The sequence below is a fragment of the Copadichromis virginalis genome, linkage group LG3 (genome assembly GCF_057382275.1).
Source record: "Copadichromis virginalis isolate Kocher_CV1m ecotype Utaka linkage group LG3, C_Virginalis_male_GT1.1, whole genome shotgun sequence".
Classification (NCBI taxonomy): Eukaryota; Metazoa; Chordata; class Actinopteri; order Cichliformes; family Cichlidae; genus Copadichromis; species Copadichromis virginalis.
Genome location: NC_140620.1, coordinates 24,948,944 through 24,975,868, shown reverse-complemented (window position 1 = coordinate 24,975,868; position 26,925 = coordinate 24,948,944). Strand labels below are relative to the sequence as shown.

The window sequence follows — 26,925 nt, the reverse complement described above, 5'->3', positions numbered from 1 at the left end:
GTTACTGTGCAACTGTGTGCTCACGACTTTGGCCTTGAGAGCGATAAGAAGCGATCGCCTCATCCTGCAGGTGGAAGATATCTGCAAGCGAAGAGGCTAGAACACCCAAGGCCGCTTTCCTTTTATGGAGTTGTTTTTCTGCTAATGCAGCACTTTCCTCACAACCCCCTCCTGTAAGTTTTAGAGAATATATACCCATCCTCACAGCAAATATGAGGAATCTTCTGATGTGAACTGTATTGAGAGGTTGTCTCTGTCTCAATAAAAGTTCACTGATTCCCCATCTGCTGCAGGTGTCCGGTTGTCTTCATTCTCCGCCAGCCTGGTTAAGTCAATTCCTCCTTAACATCTAAAAGAACCTATTTAATGAAGGAAGACGGTTCACTTTGTGTTTAATATTATTCTATTGCTGTTGTTGTTTTTTTTTATATCCTTCAATTGGCGTCACGGAACAGGATCCGCTCCAGGCCAAACTGGAACGGGTGGGAGGATATCGGCAGTGGTCTGAGTGAACGGAGTTTGGACAAAAGCTGTGTGCACACAAAAACAAGGTAAGCAGACCTTTTATTTCTGCTATATTGAACATTATAAAAATACTTAGTGTCCAAACTCCTAGTAATTCATAACCAAAATTGTCTGGCTTACTTAAGGCTTGTTGAGAATCAGACAAGTGAATAAGAGATAAGTGAATAAGAAATAAGTGAATAAGTGAATAAAGATAAGAGTGAACTGAGGTCTGACCACGGTTGCAGCCGACGGGTTGCTCTCCGGTGTCGGATATATATACCTCAGTGCAGGTCTGGGACCTTGAAAGGGTTTATTAGTAACGCCTTTCTAAACAAATTAAAAGGTTAAAGGCCTTGAGAATATTTTTTAGTAATATTCTCTAAACTACAGAAGGGTTAGGAAGGCCCAGAGGACTTTATTAGAAAAGATCCTCTAAAACTTAAAAAGGAGAAGTACTGGTTGGAGTCCAAAGGAGGGGTCCCTTTGATCAATAGGAGAAAACGGATCTCTTCTTAAAACCCCGATGATTTTAGTGTTTTAAATGTTTTGATGTTCTGTTTGATATTGGACACACATAAATACACGCTGAATGCTTGCTGTGGAACACTGGGCAGGACAGTTTGTTCTCCGTTGTTCACAGATTACACAATTAAAGGAACTAGGTTCCTCTTTTGGTTAAAATAATACACCACACATAGAATTTTTTTACACATTTATTACATACATAAGGAGGGTAATGAGTGACTGCAGGTAATGTATGAAGTGTGAATGAGACGTGTGAACAAGGTGACAACCAACTAGCACCCCTATCAGGAAGCTCTAGGCAAGGTTACCCGCCAGACTTCGGTTTGGTAGAAGCTTGGTAACACCTGAAGGGATATTTCAGTGCTGACTCACCTTTAAAGCAGCGCCCCAGCTGATTAGTGCCTAACAGAGGCAGAAACCCAGCTGGCCCAAATTCTCCTTTAAAATCAATAAAAGAACACTCCTCCATTGACAGTAAAATGGATGGAGAATTAGATCGAGAAACTAATGATGATGGTTGGGGTCCCGGTGCTATTCTTAGCACATTGGGAGAACAATTAACATGTGTTGAGACAGTCATCAACTCCACACACCAGCCCAAAGAAGCAAAAAAGCAGAAAGAGTCATTGAGGAAAACAGCTGAAAGGTTAATGAAAGAAAAGGGAAAGGATGAGGGGAGTAGTGGTAATTGGGGAATAATTTGGCAGAATAAGGCTATGCAGGCAAAAGAGAAAGAGGAAGAAGCCAACTCAGCAGCAGCAGGTGCAGGTGTGATGAGCGGGGTGAGACACAGAAAGGAAGCAGATAAGCACGCAGGCCGCAAAGTTAAATTTAATCACTGGGTGTGTTTATGGGAAACTGCAAAACCACACATGAAGAAAAATAGGTCTCAGCCACCTCCCTATTCTGCCTCAACTCCTCCCTCAGCAGGCATATATCCGGTACTTAATATCTCTGGTGGAATAATGACTATTGGAGAAGAACCGCCCGTAGCTCCAACTCCCATAGATACCAAGCATTTTTGCCCAGGAAGCTCCTCTCTGTCGGCGACACCCTCAGCTAGTAGTAGAGCCCCCTCTTCCATGTCCCATTGTTCTGGAACCAGATCTGAGGGCCTAACTGACCCATTTGCGAGCGCACCATTTGCGGTTCGAATGAACAGACAGGAACCCACTGAACAACAATTAACTGATCTAGAAGCAGCATTACGCAGCTGCTTAAATGAACATAGGTCAGTGGTCCAGGTGAATAATCGTGTTGCGTCAGCCCCTCTTTCCCAGTCCAACCCCTTTGCCAGCACTCCTGTCGCTGTTAAAGGAGATCTGACCGCTACTGCAAAAACTGAGCCTGGCACTTCACCAAATGTCACAGTTAACATGTCTTTGGTGGGCCGTCAGGATCCGGAAACACAGATGAGTTTAGCCCACGTTTTTGCTGACACTGCTAACCCACTAGGCGGGGAAAAAACTGAGGATACTGATGATGAACTCAGTGACCTTAACAATACACCCCTCTCTACCTCTCCCAGTTTAGGATATCAGACTAGATCTAAGGGCCCTGTGCCTCAGCCTCCAGGCATGTTTCCCCTGGTCCAGACTAAAGCGCAACGTAGACCAGTGTATCAACCTTATTCATTCGGAGATGTCCAGGCCCTAGTGGACAAACTCCCTGACATAACGGAGGGAGGGAATGCCTGGTTGGCTGGTTTGGATAAATACACAGCTGGACAGGACCTCGCACTGGGAGATTTTAGAGCTATTATAACTAGGTGCACATCCCGATCTCAGGCAGCGGACCTGGAACAAAATGCGGGTACTACCATGCATGAGAACGCGGTGCCACTAATGCAGGCTTTGAGGTTTATTGGACCGGCCCTGCGCAAACAATTCCCACCCAAAAATCAAGGCACCTTACAGAAATTTAAATGGGAGGGAAAGCAAAATCCCACCAATTATCTAAATCAGGCTGTTGAAGACTGGGTGAACCATACAGGTCATCACCCCAGTAGGACTTGTTCACAGAGCATGTGGTTTAGAAGGGCGGTGCTGAGGGGCATTCCGGAGTCAGTAAGCCAGAAAATGGAGGATAATCCTGATTTGCAGGACTGTGACTTTGCAATCTGGAAGAAACATTTGATTTTTAATCTTAACAAAGTGCAGATTAAGTCTGATGATAAAGCGGAGAGCGTCGAAGATTTACAGTTGCAACTGTTGAAGGTTCAGCTGCAGAAAGCTAAAAACGACCTGGGTGGAAAAGGTGACAAGCCTAAAAAGCAGCTTGTGGCCGCTGCGGCTCCCCCTCCTGGTCCAGTTGCCCCTGATTTGTATCCGAACCCATGGCCAGCTGATCCACAGCCCCCACAGTATGGTGCTTATCACTCCCCGGCCCCTTATGGGCAGAGAGGTTCCCCATTTGGAGGAAACAGAGGTGGTTTCAGGGGAAGGGGTCAGATGGGAGGTGGTAGGGGAGCCCAGATGTATGTTTGTTTCCGGTGTGGACAACCTGGACACTGGGCTAAAGCGTGCCCTTTGAACCCGGCTGCTGGAAGAGGCAGGGGAGCCCGTGGTGGGCCCTATCAGCATCCTGGCCACAGAGGTGGACCTCGTGGTGCTTTAGTTGAAGTGCCCCCGGCCCCACAGATGCCTGTGATGGGGTGGGAGTACTACGAGGGTGGTCCCCAGCTATAGGACACCCCACAGACTGCCCAGGACAGTGAAGGGACAACGGCGGACCCTATGCTGTCCATAACTGTAGATAAAAGAAGAAGCAGCTTTTTAGTGGACACTGGAGCTACGTACTCCACCATTAAGGATGTTGCTCGTGAAAGACTTACTGACACAGTGATTACAGTGGTGGGCATATCTGGGGAACCTAAAACTCTGCCTTACACCGTGCCCCTCCCCACAACGGTTGGAGATCAGACTTTGTTACACAGCTATGTTTGTTCAAAACAGGCGCCTGCGAATTTACTGGGAAGAGACTTGTTGATTAAATTAGGAGCCACAATACTCTGCTCTTCACAAGGCCTAACTGTGACTCTCCCTACTGGCGTTGTGCTTCCCTGTTCTAATGGGCCAGAGGGAGGTGGTCAGTTTCTGCTGCAACCCTCCTCCTGTTTAGCGGACTCTGCTGACATCTACTGGGCATTATTGGAAGTTGAAACACCTGCTGAACCAGGAGTTTGGACTGCTTTTCAGCAATGGCGGCCGTGGCTCTCACTCCTGCATCCTTATGTCCCTCCCCCTGACCCACCTCATGTTACACTGTTTTATGACAGGCATGACACCACCTGGTACCAGCACATGTTCCAAGAGCAGTGTGAGGGGCGGGCTTGGTCTCTGAACATGTCGTGCATTTTTGCGGCACCGGAGGGAGTGGCAGCAGCGGTTACTTTTACAACAGATCAATTACAATGGTACATGATGTCTGATGAGGCAGCTCCCCATGTGTCACTGGCCTTACATCCTGGACACCAGGCTAAGGAGCTGGGTGGAATGGTTAAACGTTCCCTTGCGGCCACTGACTGGACACCTACAAAACTCCCACAGGTTTTGTTTTCTCCATCTACCAACACATACCAAATTTTAAATGATTGCTTTAATTCCTCAACACTGCAACATAGAGTGGTCAGCGGGTCACATGGCAGAGAACACACAGACCACTGTGATGCTGCGCCTTTACTCGACTCTCTTCCAGATTGTTTGTGGTCCCATGGACCCACAGATGTAGGTTTAGCTGATGTGGAGCCAGTCTCTTTTCAACTGTCATCTGCTACCCCTTTGTGGCAGCCTCAGTACCCACACAGACCGGAGGCCGAGGCTGGTATTGCAGAAACAATTTCTGGTTTGGTCACTGCCGGTGTCCTGGAGCCCTCCTGCTCTAAGTGGAACACGCCCATCCTACCCGTTGAGAAAAAAGGCACGGGGAAGTTCAGAATGGCACATGATTTGAGAAGGATTAATGCCTTACTTGGCACTCCTACTTTGCCTGTGCCTAATCCTTATGTTGCCTTGACCAACCTCCCACCATCTCATGCCTGGTTCACCTGCATTGACTTGGCTAATGCCTTTTTCTGCCTCCCACTTCGTGAGTCACTGCGTGACATTTTCTCATTTACATTTAGAGGCCGACAATGGCGTTACACTCGCTTACCACAGGGATTTGCCCTCTCCCCAGGACTGTTTAATCAGTGTTTGAAAGAACTTTTACAAACCTGCCCACTGCCATCTGACTGTATGTTAATACAATATGTGGATGACCTTTTGCTGTCTGCTCCCACGGCTGACATCTGTTTGGAGGCCACCAGAGTGGTACTTCACCACCTGGCCAACACAGGTTTTAAAGTGAGCAAAAACAAACTACAGATTGCAAGAAAACAGGTTTCTTTTCTAGGCCGCATGGTCTCACAGTCCGGTATTTCCTTGTCCCCAGAACACAGGAACTCCATTTTGCACCATCCAAAACCTCTAACTGTAAAAGACATGTTGTCATTTTTGGGCCTGACTGGTTACAGCAGGACCTATGTCCCAGACTATGTTGGCCTTACTTCCCCTTTGCGCGCTTTGGTAAATGAACAAGGCATGAGAAACCTCTCTGCTCCCCTCTCATGGACTACAGAAACAGAACAGGCGTTTATAAAGTTAAAACAACAGCTTTCTGTCGCCTCTGACCTTGCTGTGCCAGATTATGCTTTGCCTTTTCATCTTGATGTTTCTGGAACCGGAACCCATATCAATGGTATCCTGTTCCAGAAAAAAGGGGGAGAGAGAAAAGTGTTGACATATGTAAGCGTAATGCTTGACAACACTGAAAAACGCCACCCACCGTGCACACAACACGTTTCTGGACTTGCAAAAATCATTCAGAAAACAGCACACATAGTGATGAACCACCCACTAAAAATTTTGACATCACACAGTGTGGTGGCCTACGTCTCTTCACAGGCCTTCACACTCACTTCACTCAGGCAGAGACGCCTCAGTACCATTTTGGAAGCACCACACATCACCTACTCACATGAAGGCATAAACATGGCTGATCACATGGGATCGGGGGAACCACATATGTGTGAAGAGGTTGTGCAGGTACAGGAGAAAATCAGGCCAGATTTGCAGGCAGAACCTCTAATGGATGCAGAAAAAGATTGGTTCACAGATGGATGTTGTTTCAGAACTGAAAGTGGAATGTTGAAGGCTGCATGGGCAATAGTGGAACAGACAGACATGAGATGGAAAACAGTGAAGGCAGAGCAGTTGACAGGACAACAGTCTGCACAGAGAGCTGAACTGAGAGCGGTGATTGAAGCCTTAAGGATGGGAAAGGGACAGAAAGTGAATATATACAGTGACTCAGCTTATGCTGTGGGAGCAGTGCATGTGGAGCTCAAGCAGTGGCTAAGAGCTGGTTTTTTGACAGCCAGCGGAAAGCCTATTAAACATGAGATGGAAATGAGGGAATTAGCGGAAGCACTGTTGTTACCTGTTAAGGTGGCAGTGGTAAAATGCAAAGGACACAGTGCCGGATTGGATTTAGTGGCATTAGGTAACAAACAGGCCGACTTAGTAGCTAAGCAGACAGCTGGTTACTTACCCTCCCTGATTATGGTAATGGACCCAGAAGCCACACCCCCTCCAGAAAGACCACCCATACAACTAGGCCTAGCCACAATCAGAGAGTTACAGGACAAAGCCAGCCCCCAGGAAAAATCCATATGGGTAACAAGAGGAGCCACAAACACAGATGTGTGGCGTGGCCCAGATGGAAGGCCCATTCTACCGCCAGGGGTCAGACAGACAGCAATGGAAGAGGCACATGGAGTGGGGCATGTGGGACCTGCACAAATGATGAGGAACTTAGCTGGCTGGTGGCACCCTTATTTAAAAGACATGACAAAATACATGGTTAAAACCTGTAAGGAGTGCAACCAATTTGGAATCAAGCCCGCCTTCAAGCCAATAGCAGGGTACTTCCCCATCCCACTTTGCCCAGGGAAAGAAATAATCATTGATTACACAGACATGGTGGACAGAGTAGGTAGTTACAGGTACCTGCTGGTGGCTGTGGATGCATTTTCAGGTTGGCCAGAAGCCTGGCCGACAGCAAGTGAAAACAGTAGAACTGTGGTGAAGTGTCTGATTAATCATTATATACCACAGCATGGGTTTCCCGAGGTCATAAGGTCGGACAATGGTTCACATTTCAGGAACCACGATCTGCAGAGGGTTGAAGCCGCATTAGGTTTGAAACATAAGTTTGGCTCAGTTTACCACCCCCAGTCCCAGGGGAAAGTGGAAAGGATGAATCAAACTCTAAAAACTAAATTGGCTAAAATCTGTGCACAGACCAAATTAGATTGGGTTAAGGCATTGCCTCTTGCATTAATGTCCATAAGATGCTCAGTAAATCAAACCTCTGGTTACACTCCATTTGAGTTGGAGCATGGCAGGCCTTTTCCTGGCCCCTCCTCTCGCCTGTTAATGTCGGATGAAGCTGATTCAGACCTCGATCCGAGGACATATTATAACATGCTCCGCAGTTTTGTTGCCCAGTTTTCCTCACAGGTCGCTGAAAGAAACCAGCAAGAGCTGAAAGAGGCGGCTACACCTGGAATGGACTACGTCCTCCTGAAAGTCACAAAGAGAAAGTGGGCTGAGCCTCGCTGGACAGGCCCTTACCGCATAACAGAGCGGACCTCCCACGCTGTCAGGCTCGAAGGTAAAGGTGACACCTGGTTTCATTACACACAGTGCGCTGCTGCCACCGAACCAGGAAGAACCTTGAGAGAGGTGCAGAAGGACCTGTCAGAAGGAGCTGCAACAGCATCACCAACCACTTGAGGGAGCCAAAGCTCAACCTACAAGCCGGCTGGCTACAAAAGGGGGTGTTCTTAATACTGAACTAAACATTTTTATTTTTCTATTTTTAACATCTTTTATGACTTTGCTTTTATATTGGCTTGAGTTTTTAAGATTTACATTTTACATTGCAATAGTTTTAACCACTGAAAGCTCATTTAAAGTTGTGTCACTGATACTTTTTGTTGCTCTTTAACTCCTAGAACACGCCCTTGGCGAGGTGGGGGGAACTGGACCACCTTTCTGTGCCCCATCATCCTCTATTAGACGACATCCAAGCTAAGTAAACATGTCTTGGCCCTTTCCCCCTGAAATGACAGGCAGGCAAAGATGTTGCGTCTTTGTTTGCTTCCTGGCCCTGGGTCTCATTCCCATTGGCATAATCCTGATCTGTGAAGGGCCCCCGACACTTCTGACACCTTCAAGTTCAAAAGCTTCGCCCCTTTCTGAAAGTTCCAATCTGACAAATGTAGCCCCTGGGGTCTTGCCCACCACTTCCTCTCCAGTTTTGCCCACGCCCGATCGAGTTAGAAAGAAACGAGACACGGTGACCTCCTGTACCCCAAGTACGACTAGAATGATTACTCTCTGTGTCCCCAACAATAAAAGTTGGGTAGTTGAAATAGATTTCGCTAGCTTCCCAGTCACTCCCGTCACCAAAGACCAAGGGGGGGATCTTTTTAACCTTGCAGTACATCTCTCCTCCTCAGTGTGGTATATAACCCTGGGAGGTTGGCATCAGTGGAAGTGGTCCAGTTTAGTGTCAGAAACGGACCTCGATTGGTCCAAGCACTCTAGGGGTCAGGCTTTGCACTGGAGAAACCAAAATATGCTCAGAATAGCAAAAAAACCGGATCTTTCAGGCTTAATTTTTACCCTAAAGGATCTGGCCTTGACCTCCTGTCAACAATTTATACTTGCCCCTTGGACTGATCGCACCGCCCTGTATTGGCAAATGGAAATATGCCCTAGCGTTGGTGCAGTTCCAAGCTCTGTAGTTAGAGATGATAATCCCACCTTTAATGGCCCTCCGGTGACATATACAAACGGGGGGAGAAACGGCCGAATACGCATTGTAGACACAAATAAAATGTCTAAAGATGACCTCTTCCAAATTCTAACCGGTATTTCTGGAGCAACAAACAACTGGTTACTACTAGCTGAACAAGCTGCTGACAAGACGGCTTCCGACTGCATAGTATGTATGGGAGCCCGCCCCACTTTACGAGTTGTACCGGCGCCAGTCAATAGTGCATGCCTCCTGCATCTTATGAACAATACAAAACGAGGTCATTGCTCATATCTGGAAAACCACTTTCCTAAAACTCAACGCTCAGTCTCTAATAAACCGCCTTTCTTTTCTTCAGATGTAGCTGTGAACAATTTCACTTGTATTAACCTGACTGGCAATGCAGTAAAACTAGGTAGCTTGAACTCTTCTTGGTGCACTGAAATGACAGTTATGAAACCAAACTTCCGACCTACGGCTAGGGCTGATTTGTGGTGGTGGTGTGGCAAAAACAAGTTATATGATGGTTTCCCTCGGGATGCGTCAGGTCTTTGCGCTCTCATAACTCTTATTTTACCTGTTTTAGTCACTCCAGTGGATCTCTCTATAGAAGTACACGAAGTTGGCCTCCCATCCTCCTCTGAACGCCGCTCTAAACGTTCTCTAATCCCAGGTTCAGCTCATAATCCAACCTATATTGATGCTGTAGGTATACCCCGTGGGGTCCCCGATGAATATAAACTGCGAGACCAGGTTAAAGCAGGATGGGCCTCGATACTTTGGATGGTTGAAATAAATGCGAATGTAGACAGAATTAACTACATTCACTTTAATGTGCAACTGTTAGCTAATTACACTCGAGATGGTTTTGAAGCTGTGCATGCACAGTTATCTGCCACTTCCCTAATGGCTTTCCAAAACAGGGTCGCAACGGATTTTCTCCTCGCAGAAAGAGGCGGAGTCTGCAGCCTTTTTGGTCAGGAGTGCTGTACCTATATCCCCAATAACACAGCTCCTGATGGTTCCCTCACTAAAGCTATTACTGGTCTCACAGCTCTTACTGTTAAAATGAAGGAACACTCGGGCGTTGATACTGCCATGTGGGACTCTTGGCTTAACATGTTTGGCAAATATAAGGCCCTTGTAGCTTCCATCCTAGTTTCCATCTCAGTTTTTGTTGCTATCCTAGTCACCTGCGGTTGCTGTTGTATTCCATGCATTCGATCCCTCTTCCAGAGACTGATTGTTACAGCTTTCACTCCTGAGGATAAGGATCTCGCCCGGCAGATGCCTTTATTGGCTAGTCAACTTCCCACCTCCTCGCCAACGGATGATGAAAACTCTGATCGTGAGGGTGACGAACATTATCGTCTTTCTCTTGTTTAAATGCTTCTAGAATGGTTGTTTCTCTGTGGTGTTTTGTATTAGACTTGTTATCAATTGTTTCCCTCACCCACTTCCTCTTGAAGGATATATCTGGTTGAACTGTGTCTGGTCGGGTTGTGAGGGTTAAGCGATGTTCTCAGGGTCTCCGGACTTAAGCCTGAGCGAATGTGTACTCCCACCACTGGATATAAATTGTTTTTTTTTCCACACCCCTTCCTCACGTTTTACCATATTCACTTTTGAATGTCCTTAGCAGTTACCGTTCTGAGTTTATTTTACGGTTGATTTATTCTTCCACATTTTCACGTTTATATCTCTCATTATTATAGTATACTCTGTACTCTCCACATTTTTATCATTACTTATGCTTTTTGGTTGCTGAGTTACAGGAACTGTTAATTTTGTGTCACTACCCTGGTTGCACTGACTCGTTGTATCCTTTTGTGCAGGACAGCTGTTACTGCTTTCATCGGGAACCGAGACTGCTTGCAGCCGACCCCTGGGCAGGGTGGTGCCTGGACTCTTTTCTCCTCATCTGCAATGACAGATAAAAACAAATGATAAGACCCGAGGAGTTTTTCGAGCCAGGCTTCGACACGTCTCTGTGTTCCTTTGAATGTTACTTATTTTTGTGTGTTGACCCATTTAAGATGGGTCAAAAGGGGGATTTGAAGAAAATATAATCTGATCAAACATTATTCAGCTTTAAATATTGTTCAGCTTTAAAGTTACTGTGCAACTGTGTAATAAAAATGTGCTCACAGCTTTAAAGTTACTGTGCAACTGTGTGCTCACGACTTTGGCCTTGAGAGCGATAAGAAGCGATCGCCTCATCCTGCAGGTGGAAGATATCTGCAAGCGAAGAGGCTAGAACACCCAAGGCCGCTTTCCTTTTATGGAGTTGTTTTTCTGCTAATGCAGCACTTTCCTCACAACCCCCTCCTGTAAGTTTTAGAGAATATATACCCATCCTCACAGCAAATATGAGGAATCTTCTGATGTGAACTGTATTGAGAGGTTGTCTCTGTCTCAATAAAAGTTCACTGATTCCCCATCTGCTGCAGGTGTCCGGTTGTCTTCATTCTCCGCCAGCCTGGTTAAGTCAATTCCTCCTTAACATCTAAAAGAACCTATTTAATGAAGGAAGACGGTTCACTTTGTGTTTAATATTATTCTATTGCTGTTGTTGTTTTTTTTTATATCCTTCAATAGCGCCTCCTCACAGTTCGCACCGAGGTCTCCCGCTAAATAAAACCGGTGATGTTAAAAAACACACAGTAGTGGTCAGAGACAGCCAAGTCAACAACAGAGGACACGCTGGTGGACAGCCTAAATACTCTAGGAACAACAAGTAGGCCTGCAGAGCGAGAGCGAAGTGCTCTAATAGGGTGATATGGTACTACAAGGTCATTAAGGTAAGATGGGGCCTGATTATTTAAGACCTTGTATGTGAGGAGCAGGATTTTGAATTCAATTCTGGATTTAACAGGAAGCCAATGAAGGGAAGCCAAAACAGGAGAAGTATGCTCTCTCTCTGTCAGTACTCTTGCTGCAGCATTTTGGATTAACTGAAGGCTTTTCAGGGAGTTTTTAGGACATCCTGATAATAATGAATTACAGTGTTTTGTGTTTTCTCTTAAAAAAATAAACTTTATTCTGGCTTATACGGACCCTCTTGTCCTGTTTGTTTTGGGTTCGTTCTTGCAAGAGCTTTGGGCCTGAAAGTTGGCACGAGTAGTATAGAGGCTCTTTGCAGTTATTCGGTGGTTTCTACCCAATACATTTTACATGGCGCCATGGACCTCCTCTCTCTGGCTCAGAGGCAAAACGCCCAGGCAGTAAATGCTTTTAATTATGTATGATAAACATACTGTTAGCGTGACTGGTCAAAGCAGTTTTTGGTGGCCTTTGCACTGATGTTGGCTCACGTTTCTTCTTCTGCACTTTTAATTTTTTTTAATTTTTTTTTGCAAAGTGGTGTAAAGTTGAATGTAGATATGTAAAAGGAAAAGTACTTTCTTCTCAGTTATGCTGTATAAGTTTATGTAGTTATGATAATAATAATGATAGATATGCTACAGTTACAGTATGTTATAGTACTTTTTCACTTCAGATTCATTTTAGTAGGTTGATATATAGCAATAGAAATAGAAATGTTGGCCACAGTTCCTGTCATATAACATTTCTAAAATCTTGACCCACTATCAGTTTTCATTCTAACGTTCCTCAATGCAATCTGTAAACAATCAAGTAAAAAGTTCAATGAGGTAAATTTATTAAAATCACTTACAAGTTGGGTGGCAATAAACATAAATCAAACTGACATGAATACACCTGCTTGACAAAAGGTTTCTGATGTGAGACCTACAAGAGTCTTCTATTTACATGATCTTGATCATTCATTTAGGTCGAAAAATAAAAGTTCAAATATAAGCCTGCTAAAAGAATATAAATATATGACATATCGTAAAACTGAAAGGTGTAGTGCTTGGTTACCGGAAATAGGTAAAAGCTGTTCAATGTGAATTTTATTGACCCTCTCCTCTCAAAGGAAAAAAAAAAAAACACCATCATGCATGTTGAATTAAACATACTAATAATTTCTGTTTTTAGTCTTAATTGCTTTCAATATCAGATATTTCTGGTTTACATAATCTAAGATGTGAGATTGTAAGCTACACCACATGTTGAGCAGTCTGCACAAAGAACATACAATGATAATGATCGATTTTGAGAGGCAAATAACTTGTTTTATGTTCCACAGGAAGACAAACTGGAGAGCAAAATGATCATCCAAACAATGAGCAAGTGGAACAGCAACAAGACATTCCGTTGAGAGAAGAGCAAGAACAGCCAAACCCTGACAACTTGTCCAACAGCTTGGTTTCATAGCAGAACATAAATTAATCTCAAATAAACTGTGTTGGTTTGTGGTCATGGACATGAATTTTTTGTTTTTCTTAAGTAAAAAACTATAAGGAAACTGTTAGGCTACGTCCACACGTACACGGGCATTTTTGAAAATGGAGATTTTCCGTTTTCGTTTTAAAAAATAATCCCGTCCACACGTAAAGGCAGAAATGAAGGAAAATGCTGCTAGGAACATGCCAAAGCAGCAGGTGGCGCTATATTCCTAACCGTGTAGAAATGTTGGCCAATCAGAAGTCTAGAAGCCTCGGTGGGAAAAAGTAAACAAAGCTGGGGCATAGAAGCAGAACCGAGTCGTATGTGTGGAGGGACAGTAAATGCGTGTGTATATGTAAGCATTTAAACACTGCAGAGAGTACAATTAACAGTAACAGTATTGTAGAAATTCATTTCACCAAAACAATAACATGGCGCACATCTTTGACGCTGCGTTTTCTGCGTTTTCTCCGTTTTTCTCGTCCACACGTAAATGCAAAAACAGAGTTTTAGAAAATATCCACCCTGGCCGGAGTTTTTAAAAATCTCCGTTTTCAGTGACCAAAAACGCCGTTTACGTGTGGACGAAAGGTGCAAACGCATAGAAAAATCTGCTTTTTCAAAAATACCTGGGTACGTGTGGACATAGCCTTAGTTAGAGCATTGTTGTTTGCTTTATACTTGTGTGCTGATATGTATTTTTCCTCTGCCATAGAGAGTGCAACATATGTTGAACTTTGAACTGATAATATTTGGTACATAAGAAGATGCTTGAAACCATTGTTTATTATTACAAAAGACCAGTCATTCATAGTGTGAATAATGAATTGCAACATTTATTGTAACTGGTAGTTGTCTCAAAGAGCTAAAGGTCAGCAACACCATAGTTTGTTGAATTAACCACTCTCCTGATTGATACTTTTTTTTTGTAGTGTCTCTTTTTGTCTGCCCAACGTCTTAAACTAAAAAGAGTTGTTATTTTTTTTCTACTTCCAACTTTTACAATTCCTGACAAATTTGAAAATTCGGCTAATTCATAACGAAGGCTTATAACAAAAATATGTTATCGTTTACATGATACAATATCAACATAACAGTATTTTTTTTTCATTATTTGTGCTTGTGATAACTGCTACATTATTCTCTTTGTTGTCTCTCTGTATAAACCTTCTGTTATCACGTTATTTCACAAATTTCTAAGAAAATGATGAAATGTTGACATCAGATTCAAACCATCAAAGTGGAAGTTTGAAAGGACATGTTTGTAAACTGTTCCTTGGTATTACTAGTTTTAAACCTGGTGCTAGGGGTGGGCAGTATAAACAGTATATGGTAGAAACGATATAAATTTGGCCAACGGTAGAGATTTTGACTATACCGCTCTACTGCGATAGCGCATGTTGATGGTGTCATCAAGCTGCGCCTGTTTTGGTCGAAAGCACTGCAGCGGCTGCAAACAACATAATCTGCAAATTATGCCGGGTGACAGTAATAGCAACGAAACGAAGCACTTTTGGAAAATGGGGAAAGCCAAAAACAGTGCTTCCCTACCATTGATTCATTAGTGCTGAATTCTCTCGCAGCTGCTCTATTCCCATGTTGTTGCAGTATAATAATGACTAACCTCATATTGTCGATGGATTATCTCAGTTGTTCTCCTGACTGAAGTTTGGTCCGTTTATAGCATCCGGCCATGCAATTGCATTTGTCCCTAACTACCAGAAACCCTCACGTTAACTTTTATCGAGTGGAAAAAAAGTTGGCGTTCATCCTTCAGCTTCACTGTGCTAATGTTATGCTAACATAGCTGTTTTGCTAGCGATCACGTAGGACATCATTATATACCAGCTAGTCCAACTTCAGCAACCCTACAAATGTCACTACTGTTTAGTTTTCTGTCTTCATTTATGTTGGAAGTGATAGCAGAGCTGTACGTTTTTAATGTTTTTAGAAATCTCTCAGTCAGAACATGCTATATCATGTTTAGATGTAAGCTAGCGAGCTAACTTCCTGCTAACTTCTAACTCCTATGAATTTAATAAATTCTGTTTACATGGATGCCTGGATGTTAAACTTCATATTTACACCTGGTAAAGAACCAACGCTGATCATTTTATTACAGATGAAAGAATTTAGACAGTTTTTAACTCTCAGTGATGCCGCAGAGTTTGTTTGACTTTGGGACCTGAAGGGACGGAGTTTAGGACCCAGATTAATCCGCGAGGCTCCTGACTACAGTAGCTGTAATGCTCCAACAATTCATCAAGCGGTGCGCCTTCATAGCTTACCAAAGTTGTACTAAAACATTTTTGACAGATTTCTGCGTGCTATGTACAACATAAACTCGGTTCAAGGTCAGCACAACCAGAATTCATACATAACCCTTGTGTGCCTGTGGTGCGACCCCAGGGGTGCGCGACTTGTTGTTGTTGTTTGTTGGCTGTATGATTTCCGCAAAAAACATAAAATAAATGAATATGAACACACACACTGCTGTTCGTGGTTCTTCACTGACAAACAAAAAATAAAAACGTGTCCTTTTGTTTTTGTGTTACGCTTGGTGTCTTTTTTTTTTATTTTCCCCTCGCCTCGGCGTGACTGGTCTGCGAAAACACATAAAACCAAATCACCTGGAAAAACATAAAACGCCCCTTCTAAAAAAAAAAACCCGGGGCCCTCTTGGCCGAACAGACGAAACCACACCCACACACCCACACAAGTGTTATTAGTTAGCAAGCGGACGTGTGCGAGAGGGTTTGTGTTGCTGCTGTTGCACTGTTGTTGGGGATTGGTGTGTACTGCGCTGCGCTTGCCATGTCGTCGTCGTCGTCGTCGCGCCGCTGCGTCTACTACAGCGTACGCTTGGAGCACCCGAGTAAGGGGATGCCGGGCGGCGAGATACGCAGTCCGTTCATGTTCCTGTGTAGCCCTTGGGCCACAGACATCATGAACACACACGTATCGGCCAACCCGTTGCTGTTGGCCTCGGTCGACCCCCGAGGAGGAGGCGAGAAGCACGACAAGAAGAAGATAGCTAGCATCGAGGAGCTGAAAGACGGCGTGGTCGACATGTGTTTGCACGGCTTGCAGATGGCGGACTTTTGGATCCGCGGTAAGCTCGAGTCGCTCGTGGACGGGTGGACTTGGTACGCGCACGTGGATCGGGCGGCCGCCGGAGGAGCGGGAGGCGGCCGGTGGTGGGGTCTGACCCTGCTGCTAGACGGCGGAGAGGACAAGACGGCGGAGGACGCCGAGGACCTATCGAGGAAGCTGTGGCTCGCTTACAAGAGATACTTCGGCTGGCGATGGGTCGTGAAGCAACCGGGGCGGCCGGAGGATACGCGCAAACCCGAAGTTACGTACGGGGACAGCGAGTACGAACGCCGACGGGGTGAACTGATGATGATGACGACGAGCGTTGTCTCCGTGGAGCTAGGCGGCTTTGGGCGGGCGGTCGACGATCGGATGACCGCGATGCCGCGTATGGGAGAGGTCTGCTGTCGGGGCACCGAAGAAGAACGACGACGCGAAGGAGACTCTGGTTTTCTTCTCTGGTGTCACACCAACGACGCGGACGAGGAGCGAAAGGCCTCGACGGCTAGGCTGTGGTACCCGCCAAAAAAGAAAGAAAGACAGAAGAGGCAGCGGCAGCAGCAGCAGCCGGCGGCGTTGTTGCGGCGGCAAGCAATAGTGCGCAGCGTACGTTTGACGCACCCGAGGCTCGCCTTCCCCGGCGGAGAGATGGCGAAGCCTTTCACGGTGTATAACCCTTGGGCCGACGAGATCGTGAAGAAGCACCTGGTGTCCGGCGGGATGCTGCGGAGGATCAGGTACCCGGACGAGTGGGGCGAAATGGCGCCCGACGCCGTGGACTTCCTCGACCTGCAGGACCTCGGCGAGCTGTGCCTCGACGGGTTGCACATGGTGCAGTTTTGGCTCGACTGCGGGATCGAGGCTTTGCTGTCCGGCTGGACCCGCTGGTACGCGTACGTGGACAGAGCGGCCTCGGTGGGATCGCGCCTAACGCTGCTGTTGGAAGCCCACGTGGAGCGTGAGACGACCGTGGACGCGGAGGCGCTCGCCGAGCGCCTGTGGCGGGCTTACAAGGAGTACTTTGGGCCTAGGTGGGTCGTCGCCGCCGGGGAGCAGAAGCAGCAGCTCCCTGACCTCCAATACGAAAAGGTCGGGAAGCAGAAGCTTCTGCGTCACGTTTGGCACATGTGCGCGTACGACGATGGCGATGACGGCGACCGCGGCGGCGCTTTCGGACGGATGGTCGACGAGCTGATGCCCGCTATTCCGCGCGTGGGACAGGTCTTTCGCGCGGGGCCCGACGGAAAGAACCGCGGCGGCGGCGACTGTCTGCTGTGGTGCGACACCAACGACGCGGACGAGAGGCGAAAGGCCGCCACTCTTAGACTGTGGTACCCCGAAGAAGAAGAGGAAGAGGAAGAGGAAGAAGAAGAAGAAGAAGAAGAAGAAGAAGAGAAGAACGAGAGGCCGGGATGATGACGACGACGGCGGTGTGGGGTGGGGTGGGTAAGGTAGTGGTGTATTTTTTTTGGGGGGAGGGGATTGTGTTTTGGATGTGTTTTTTTTTCCTGTACAAACAAAACAAATATACACTTTTGTTTTTGCCTTTTTTTTTGTATTACCGCACTTACAATAAACCTATATGAACCCGATTATTACTGCATTTCGTGTGGTGGTGGTTTTTTTTTTGTACAAAAACAAAACAAATCAATAATTTGTGCGCCACGGGGAGGGAGGGTGTAGAGAGTGTAGAGAGGGGGGGGGTCTCTCGCGACCCCGCTCGTGCTTATTGGGTGATGGGGTTTTCTCTGTAATCCTCTCCCCGTACCGAGATGAGCGGGGAGAGGAGGGGGGGTCTCTCGCGACCCCGCTCGTGCTTATTGGGTGATGGGGTTTTCTCTGTAATCCTCTCCCCGTACCGAGATGAGCGGGGAGAGGAGGGGGGGGGTCTCTCGCGACCCCGCTCGTGCTTATTGGGTGATGGGGTTTTCTCTGTAATCCTCTCCCCGTACCGAGATGAGCGGGGAGAGGAGGGGGGGGGGTCTCTCGCGACCCCGCTCGTGCTTATTGGGTGATGGGGTTTTCTCTGTAATCCTCTCCCCGTACCGAGATGAAAAGACAGCGCGGGGAGAGGAGGGGGGGGTCTCTCGCGACCCCGCTCGTGCTTATTGGGTGATGGGGTTTTCTCTGTAATCCTCTCCCCGTACCGAGATGAGCGGGGAGAGGAGGGGGGGTCTCTCGCGACCCCGCTCGTGCTTATTGGGTGATGGCTCTCGGGACCCCACCCCTCCCCCGACCGGCTGGGGGCGCACAAGGGTTAAGGCACATTGTCGATTTTTGAGAAAATTAAAGGATTTTAAGTGTGCCTTTTAGTGTGTAAAATACGTTATACAGAAGAAAAGAATATATCGTGATATATATCATTACCGCTTCAAATTATACCGTTGAATAAAAGGCTCTGGGATTTTATGTCTATGTTCTGCAATATTGTGTGGGGTGGAGTCGTAGGAAATGACATAGGCAGAAGTTGGGGGTAACGCGCTGCTACTCGAGGAGGGGAGATTTTTTTCCGTGGTAGTTCTGTTTTACCTCATCACGTAAGCTGTGTTCCTGGTTGCCATCCTTCACGGTGATGCTCCGAGTTCATGACTGGAAGTAAGTTTCCTTAAATATGTTTATTTTCTGATCCTGATGTTTTGCCGCGGCTTTAGTTACGTTCTACTGCGTTGTAGCACCGCATTTTTTCATCTCGTGATTAAAGGCATGTGCCGCTGGCCGCCGCCATTATGTAGTCATTTTATTCGGCCACACGATGGCACCAAAGTCCCTTTGTTCACAGTTAGAGTGGATGTTTCGGCTATGTATGACATTCTCACTGTGTTTAATTGTGTCCTTTCTGTGTTTGGAGCAAGAGATGTAAGATTGGCATAGTTCAAATTATATATGTCATGTTATCTGTATATTCAGATGGATGTGTTGGTTTATTTCATTTAATACTTATGTTTATCTTAGTGGAGCTGTTGCTGTATATATTAGGGCTGCACGATTTTGCATAAAATGAGAATCACGATTTTTTGGCTTAGAATTGAGATCACGATTCTCTCACGATTTTCTTTTCCAGTATAAATATTTATTGCACTTATTAACTGCACATCAACTTCGTAACAGTTGAGACTGAACATAAAAACAATAAATAAACATAAAAACAACAAATGTCTCACGTTTTGTCGTTGCCGCAAAATGTTGTACTGCTTGAACTTCCGTCTCCACCGTTGCTCGAAACTGCGTGTATAGAGCAGGTAGTGCAACAATAGAAAAATAGTTGCGGGACAGCACTGTGTAGCGTTTGTCTAGGGTGTTGATCATTTTCCTAAATCCCTCGTTTTGCACAGTGTTGATGGGAGCCATATCTTTGGTCAGGTGATAAGTGATAGCCTCCGTAATTTCTTTGTGCCTGCGGGAGTTCGACGGGTATAGGGAAGCGCTGTATAAGGTTCCCGTTATTGATGTTTGGGTGGTTGACCGGGACGGGTTTTCTCCTGTCACTTTCTCGTCATCCCTGACATGCTCTCCGTTTTTTTTTCCCTACTAATTTTAGCATCACACGGCACAGCTTCTGTATCACGTGGTATAAGGCTCCGCCCTTGTCATTTGTTGAGCAGGAAGAGTGAGTGCTTGTTTTCATGCAGATTACGTCCCGGATCAAAATGCGGTACAATCGTCGTCGTTGTTTTTTTGTTTTTTTTTAATCGTTGTCATTTGGAAATGAGATTGCACATAAGTATAAATCGAGATCGCGATTTTCTAACGATTAATCGTGCAGCCCTAGTATATATTCATATACTCATGGCAATTTGTTGTTACTACAGACTGCTGGCAACACTGAGCATCCAAGTGGAAATAAAACAGATGGCGGTGACAATCCAGCAAAGTGGAAGCCTGTTGTCCTCCTTCCTGTATCCTGACCGATACACCATCTTGTTAGCGGCTGAACCTAAAAGAACTAGCCCTCACCAAGTACTCCTCAACAACCGTGATATGGATTTTAGGCCATATCGCCCAGCCCTACCTGGTGCCTCTGTACACTGTATTGAAGTCTTTTATACAGTACGTGAATATTTTACAGAATGTTTGGATACAATTTATTTTTTACATCAAAGTTATTTATTTATTTATTTTTAATTAACATTTTTTGTTATGCCAAATTGACATAATGCATTCAAGCCTTTATCCTTTCAATGTGAAGGGCTTTTTTTTCATTCAAATACAAATATATGGATCTTATGCTCCTGGGCTTTTTGTTTCAATGCCTTTCTTTCCTCTCAGCCTCAACAATAATTAACAGATGCTGAGATTTAAAATAATAAGAATAAGATAATAAGAAATGTTTTGAGGATTAAACTTGTTAAAGATATTCTATTATCAAAGTACTCAGATGCAATGAAATATCACTCAGACACTTAGAGCAGTTTTAAACGTGCACGGGTGAGAGACTCAGGGAGAGACTCACACACCTCCTTGGTGCAGTCTGGCTTTATTTATACACATCATGAAGCATACAAAAAAGGAAATATCATCCTTATCTTGTCAAGAAAACAGGTGTGGTTTATCAAAAAACTTCGTGTTCTCTACAAGGTTGTTTCTTACTCGTGGGTGGCGGTTTCCTGCTAGTGTGAAGGCAAACAGTGACAATGTGAAGGCAAAGACTGATAATGTGAAGGCAAGCAGTTTCCGTTATAAAGTAGGGAGCCAGCAATTAAAATATGCAGCTGGTTGAGTACAGAACAGAAATATAAACACTCTTAGCTGATTATTATATGAATAATAAAACCTTTAAAAGCAAAAATACTCTGACATTCCCTCCTGTTGTTTAGATTTCTCACATGACAGTACTGTTATTTTTGTCAGTTCATAACCTCTTGTCTAAACATTTTCGGTTTGAACGTCATAAAACAGTCCTGTGTTCAATTAAACTAAACATTACTGTATGGATCATCTTTCAAAATTTCTTCCATTTGAGACGTCATCACATAAGCATTGATAGAAGTTGTCACCATGTTTGATACCATTTTCTTCAGACAGGGTACTACACATGTTGTGAAAACACATAACAGTAAAAGCAAAAATGCTATTCCAACAAGTCCTTTAATCAGAAGGGACTTCCATGAACCACCTAGTAACCATGTCAACCAATCATCAGTGCTTGTGACATAGTCTTGTTGTTCAGCATCTTTAATCTTTCTCAAGGTGTTCAAAGCGTCGGTCATGTTTTGTGAGTGTATGTTGTCTGGGATGTATGTACAACATGTAGTGTCAAACAATACACACAAACCTCCTTTTTCAGCTAGAATCATGTCTAGTGCGACTCTGTGTTGCATCACTACAATGCGTATTGCGTCGATTTCTTCATTTTGCGCTTTGTTGATTTTCATTGAAGCATTTAGAAACAGTCCAAATCGATAGTCAAGTGTCTCGATCCTCAGCATGTTTTTCCCAACTCCTACCCAAGGGAACAAGGAGTGGAGGACTTTCTGACCATCAGTCCATAGTTTGAAGTTCTTGGGCACATCTGATCCATAGACTGAGTCATGTGGCATTACTTCAGTGACTTCAGCAACTTCACGTTTTGCTCTTGACGTGTGTGTCTCTGCTGTGATCTTGAAGGTGTGGTCTGAAATTAGTACTGGTGCACACAGACCGGTGGAGTTCGGTGGGAGCATGAAGTAGGTTTTAGGCCCGCAGGCCCAAGCGGCTCCCTAGACCCAGAAAGTTCCATTTTTGAAGGTGTGTATTCCTTTGGATTGGGTCAGGTCAAGTGTCTGTGTGCAGTTGCGGTTTCGTCCAAGTTTCCTGTTTCCATCGGAGAAGTTGAAACACATTGGGTGCTGTATGTCCGGCGGCAAAACTATGGCGAATGATTTGTTTTTTGTGTTGTTGGCTTTGACGTTTACCCAATGTTTTTCGTTGCAGGTGTAGTTCCAGTTCGTCAGATTGTAGGCACAAGGGGTTGTCTGTTCAATTAGGATACGTCGTTGTGAAAGTGGTTTCGTGACACGTTTGACGTCTGTGTCACTACACCATGGAATTAGGTCTTCTTTCTTTGTGCTTTGACCTTTTAGGGTCAGTCCTGTTGCCATCAAATCTCTGCGTGTGCAATTGCCAGTTGTTGCTTTGTTGAACACACACATCGCTTCGTCAAGTTCAGGTGCCTTTCCATATATTGTTGCGTGTACGGCTGTTGTTGGCATATGTGAACATACATAGCATTCCGTGCTGTTGTCGGTGCGTGTTCTATCATACACATATCTATACCACGCGTTGTTCATCCATGGGTGGTTATGGTCTTGGTTCAGGTCACGTAGATGCGAATTATCATGTGTCCATCTTTTTTGCAGGTGGTGTTGTTTATTTCCTCTCATCTGGGTGAGTGTTAGTAGGCTCACTAGGAGCGCAATGCTGGCCACTAGGAGGACAAGTGTCTTCATGATGACCAGGCACACCTAGACTTCTGGTGAGTAGACTATTGGCGAGAAGTAAAAAAGGGCGGGATATACCCAATCAGCCCTTCCCTTCACCAATAGATCACCTAGAAGCCAGGGGAGCCGGCGTCTAAGCGTCTGGATTGTCACTCACTTTTTTACAGTGGCTGTGGTGGATCCAAGATGGTCTTTCTGCTATTTTGCAGGCGGTGGGTGTGGTAAGTAGGACTTGGTATGGGCCCTCCCACCTTGGTGAACTCCAATTCTTTCTCTGGAGTACTTTGATCAGGATCCAATCACCTGGTTGTAACCTGCAAGACACTGGAGAGAAATCACTCGGCAGTTGGTTGTTTAACACAATCTCTTTATTTTCAAACAGTTTAGTCATCCATTCTGCTAGGGTAGTTTCCCTTATTGATTTATTAATAGGTTCACTGGTAATTGGCAATGGAAACGCTCTCCCGTGGATGATTTCAAAAGGTGTAAGTTTCTGAGAACCTTGTGTTATTCTCATCCACATCTTTACTAGGCCTAGACATTCAGGCCATGGTCTTCCTGTTTCTTCCATGCATTTTCTTAATCTCTGTTTTATTGTGCCGTTAGTTCTTTCCACTAATCCTGCGCTTTGTGGGTGATATGCACAGTGATGTTTGATGCTAAATCCTAGAGCTTCAGAGACTTTGCTGATGATGTCATTAACAAAATGTGTTCCATTGTCTGACCTTATCAGACTGGGAATGCCATATGTGGGGATGAAGTGATTGCATAAACACTTTGCCACTGATATTGCATCTGCTCTTTTTACTGGATAGATTTCTGGCCATTTTGAAAATACATCTATAATTACTAGAGCATATCTTGATGCTTGGCATTCGTTAAGTTCAATAAAATCCATGTGGATTGTATGGAAAACTAGCCTCTCTTAGGTCTTAAGTTTCCTTGTGAGTTGTGTTGTTTTTTTTTGTTTTTTGTTTTTTGACAGAATAGGCATGTTCTTACAAATTATTCGCTAAAGTTTCAAAATTTATAGTGTGTATTGCATTGTTTATCTATACTATATCTCCCTCCTGTTGACACAGGTGTTTACCTCATGTGTCACTACAACCGCTGTCCTGTGTAATGACTCTGTTAATATAGGTTTTCCATCACAGACCATTAAGTCATCTTTCAGTTTACTCCACATTTCAGCCACTTGTTTTGTTCAGTGATTGTTGCAGCTTGTTGTTCGGTTTTTAGTACATCAAGTGGTATTTGTAGGCAGTAGTTGGTTTCTAGTAGCTCTGCCGATTGTTTGCAGCCTGTTTTGCTGCTTGTTCTGCAAAATTATTTCCTTTTGTGACAATATAATTGTCTTTTTGATGTGCTCCACATGTGCACAGTGCCAATTGTTTTGGCAAGGTGATCACTTCCAGCAAGATTTTTTTTTTTTTTTTTTTTTTTTTTTTTTTTTTTTTTTTATAGATGGAACATTACATTCTCACTTGAGGCATTTTTAGATAATTTCTAGTTTTTCAAAGAATTCACACATCTCACACATCTTACATATTTTAAACAAGTATTGTCACGAATTTGTTTCCAAATCAACAAAATAAAATAATCAAACAAAACCGAAAACATACATGAGTCAGGACCCAAAAAGAAAAATGCTGCTACTGAAACAGAGCAGACATGTGAGGGAAAACTGAGCTCACAGACAGCTGCATGTGTTGGCTTTTATGCAGCTTCTGCTCTAAAAACAAATAAATAAAAAATAAAAGAAAATGTGTAACATGCTCATCAACTTAGCGGTGTCCACATATTTAATTCAGCTTCACAATCCTGTAACTTTAGCTGTTGTCTACAGGGTTTGGCTTATTAGTTGTTACTATAGATGTGCTCTATATCTCAGTAATATTTTATCCAGGTTTTCAAGCATGTCAAGTGCCTCTATGCACCTAAGTAGTTTAGATATTTCCTTTATTTTCTTCATCTCCTATGTCATTATACTGAGTTTGAGCAAACCTTAAGCTTGATGCAGACTACTTCATAACAATTGTCCATCTCACATCATACTGACTAGGTTACTTCTTATTATTATCATCTTTTTCTTTCCATATAATAACAACAGTATATTACAACATTTTATCAGTGTATATAAAAGTGTATATTACTATACTACTACTGAGCCAATTTAATAGTTGGGATCATCTTACTCAGCAAACAGATAACTTAGAATTCATCCAATCTGTACAAATTTGCTTCTTCTCTGAACAGGTTTGTGCCTACTTTTTAGACTGGTCTTCTGTTTGCCTCATCTCAGATCCAACCTTCGGTCACTTTCATTCTTTCTGTTGCATGTCTAACCAAGCAATTTATTATTATATATTTTATATTTTATTTTGTGTCCATCAAGGGCTTCGGGTGATCTGCAGCTTCACCTTTTCCCAAGCTGGAGACATTTACCTTTTCACACACTTTCCTTGGCTGACCAATGACACAGCCTTAATGTACCTTATGCATCTCTCTATTTTATTTAAAAGGTTTTCGTGTGAATTATTTCCTTTTATTTATTTTATACATTCTGGGCATGAACGTCTTGCCAACTATGTTTCATTGTTAATATAAGTTTACAGGTTGTTATCCTTCCTATTATTAGTTTCAATACATTAAAAATAAGTTCTAATGTAATTTTGTCTTTATTTATTTTATTTTTGTACTTCTTATATTTATATCTATTCGTTGAGGTCTGTTTCCAACCTTTTTAAACTACTTTGATCTCTAGTTTTCACTTAATAAGGGTTTTATCAGTCACTGCAGTTTGTCCGGTGCCTGGACATTTTTCTCTAGCCACTGCTCGTCAGCAGTGAGTTTTGTTGATTTATTACCCATTTTTCTTTCTTATTATTTTTATTAGCTCATAGATATATTTACGTTTACACACACACATACACACCCGTGGTGCTTTCTCTGGCACGAGGAATGGGAGAGGCTATTGACACGGCCTTCTACTTTCAAGCTAGCCTTGAAAGCGGTGTCAATTTTATGTGATGAAACACAACCTTTTCCCGTTCCACCAGAACTCGAGCAACCAACGGTAAACAATTCGGTGGAGTAGTTCAGCCTCCTTAATGTGCTGTAAAATCAACTTACTCCACCAACAAAACAGTAAAACAACAGATTATACGCGTAATGAGTTTTTTATTCTGGGCAACACTGTGTCTTTCTACATTGCTCCAAGCCCTCTTTCAGGCGAGCTGCTTCGTAACCTCTACGAGTCCTTTTTCAGACGAGAATGTTACTATCCTGTCGTATTTTGACATTAAACTTGCTCCAAGCCCTCTTTCAGGCGAGCTGTAACCTCTACCAGTCCTTTTTCAGACGAGAATGTTACTTAATTAATCTGTCATACATTGACGGGAAACTATTTAATGTACAGACCACAGGTTGCCTCAGTCGTTTTGCGCAAGATGTGAGTGAGTGCTAAATATTCACCTGAGTTATTGTGTGGTTGCTTTGGTTTCCTTCATCAACCCCTGAAGTCGTGGACCTCTTATAAGAACGCTGGCCAGAACCCGAACGTCACGTCTCTGGACTTTATCCTCTGCCTGGAGAGGAGTCGACAGCGTGGGCTTCTCACGACGTCAGGACTTGACGAAGGTCTCCTATTGGAGCATTGAAAAAAATATCAATGTCCACTCCGGCTCGAAGGACCAATTAAATGTTAAAGATATTCTATTATCAAAGTACTCAGATGCAATGAAATATCACTCAGACACTTAGAGCAGTTTTAAACGTGCACGGGTGAGAGACTCAGGGAGAGACTCACACACCTCCTTGGTGCAGTCTGGCTTTATTTATACACATCATGAAGCATACAAAAAAGGAAATATCATCCTTATCTTGTCAAGAAAACAGGTGTGGTTTATCAAAAAACTTCGTGTTCTCTACAAGGTTGTTTCTTACTCGTGGGTGGCGGTTTCCTGCTAGTGTGAAGGCAAACAGTGACAATGTGAAGGCAAAGACTGATAATGTGAAGGCAAGCAGTTTCCGTTATAAAGTAGGGAGCCAGCAATTAAAATATGCAGCTGGTTGAGTACAGAACAGAAATATAAACACTCTTAGCTGATTATTATATGAATAATAAAACCTTTAAAAGCAAAAATACTCTGACAAAACTTTTATTTCCCACAGAGTTTATTTCCTTTAATAATCTAAGACACAGTGATGCTGATTTTAAGCATAAAAAACA

At 44.1% G+C, this 26,925-nt stretch overlaps 1 protein-coding gene and 1 long non-coding RNA gene across 2 annotated transcripts in view; one reads left to right on the top strand and one right to left on the bottom strand.

Moving 5' to 3' along the window:
- LOC146713609 (butyrophilin subfamily 1 member A1-like) overlaps positions 1 to 15,243 on the top strand; it is a 33,935-nt gene extending 18,692 nt beyond the window's left edge. Inside the window, exon 6 of the mRNA XM_085449410.1 lies at positions 13,046 to 15,243. Coding sequence (XP_085305536.1) covers positions 13,046 to 13,173 — 128 coding nt within the window. The 3' untranslated portion in view covers positions 13,174 to 15,243. The remainder of the gene's footprint in view (positions 1 to 13,045) is intronic.
- Positions 15,244 to 20,683: 5,440 nt separating this feature from the next.
- Positions 20,684 to 26,842, bottom strand: LOC146713608 (uncharacterized). The gene is made up of 2 exons (XR_014918229.1): positions 26,169 to 26,842; positions 20,684 to 23,018 (listed from the first exon to the last, which is right to left on the bottom strand). It is a non-coding gene; the product is annotated as an uncharacterized LOC146713608 (long non-coding RNA).
- Positions 26,843 to 26,925: the final 83 nt, after the last annotated feature.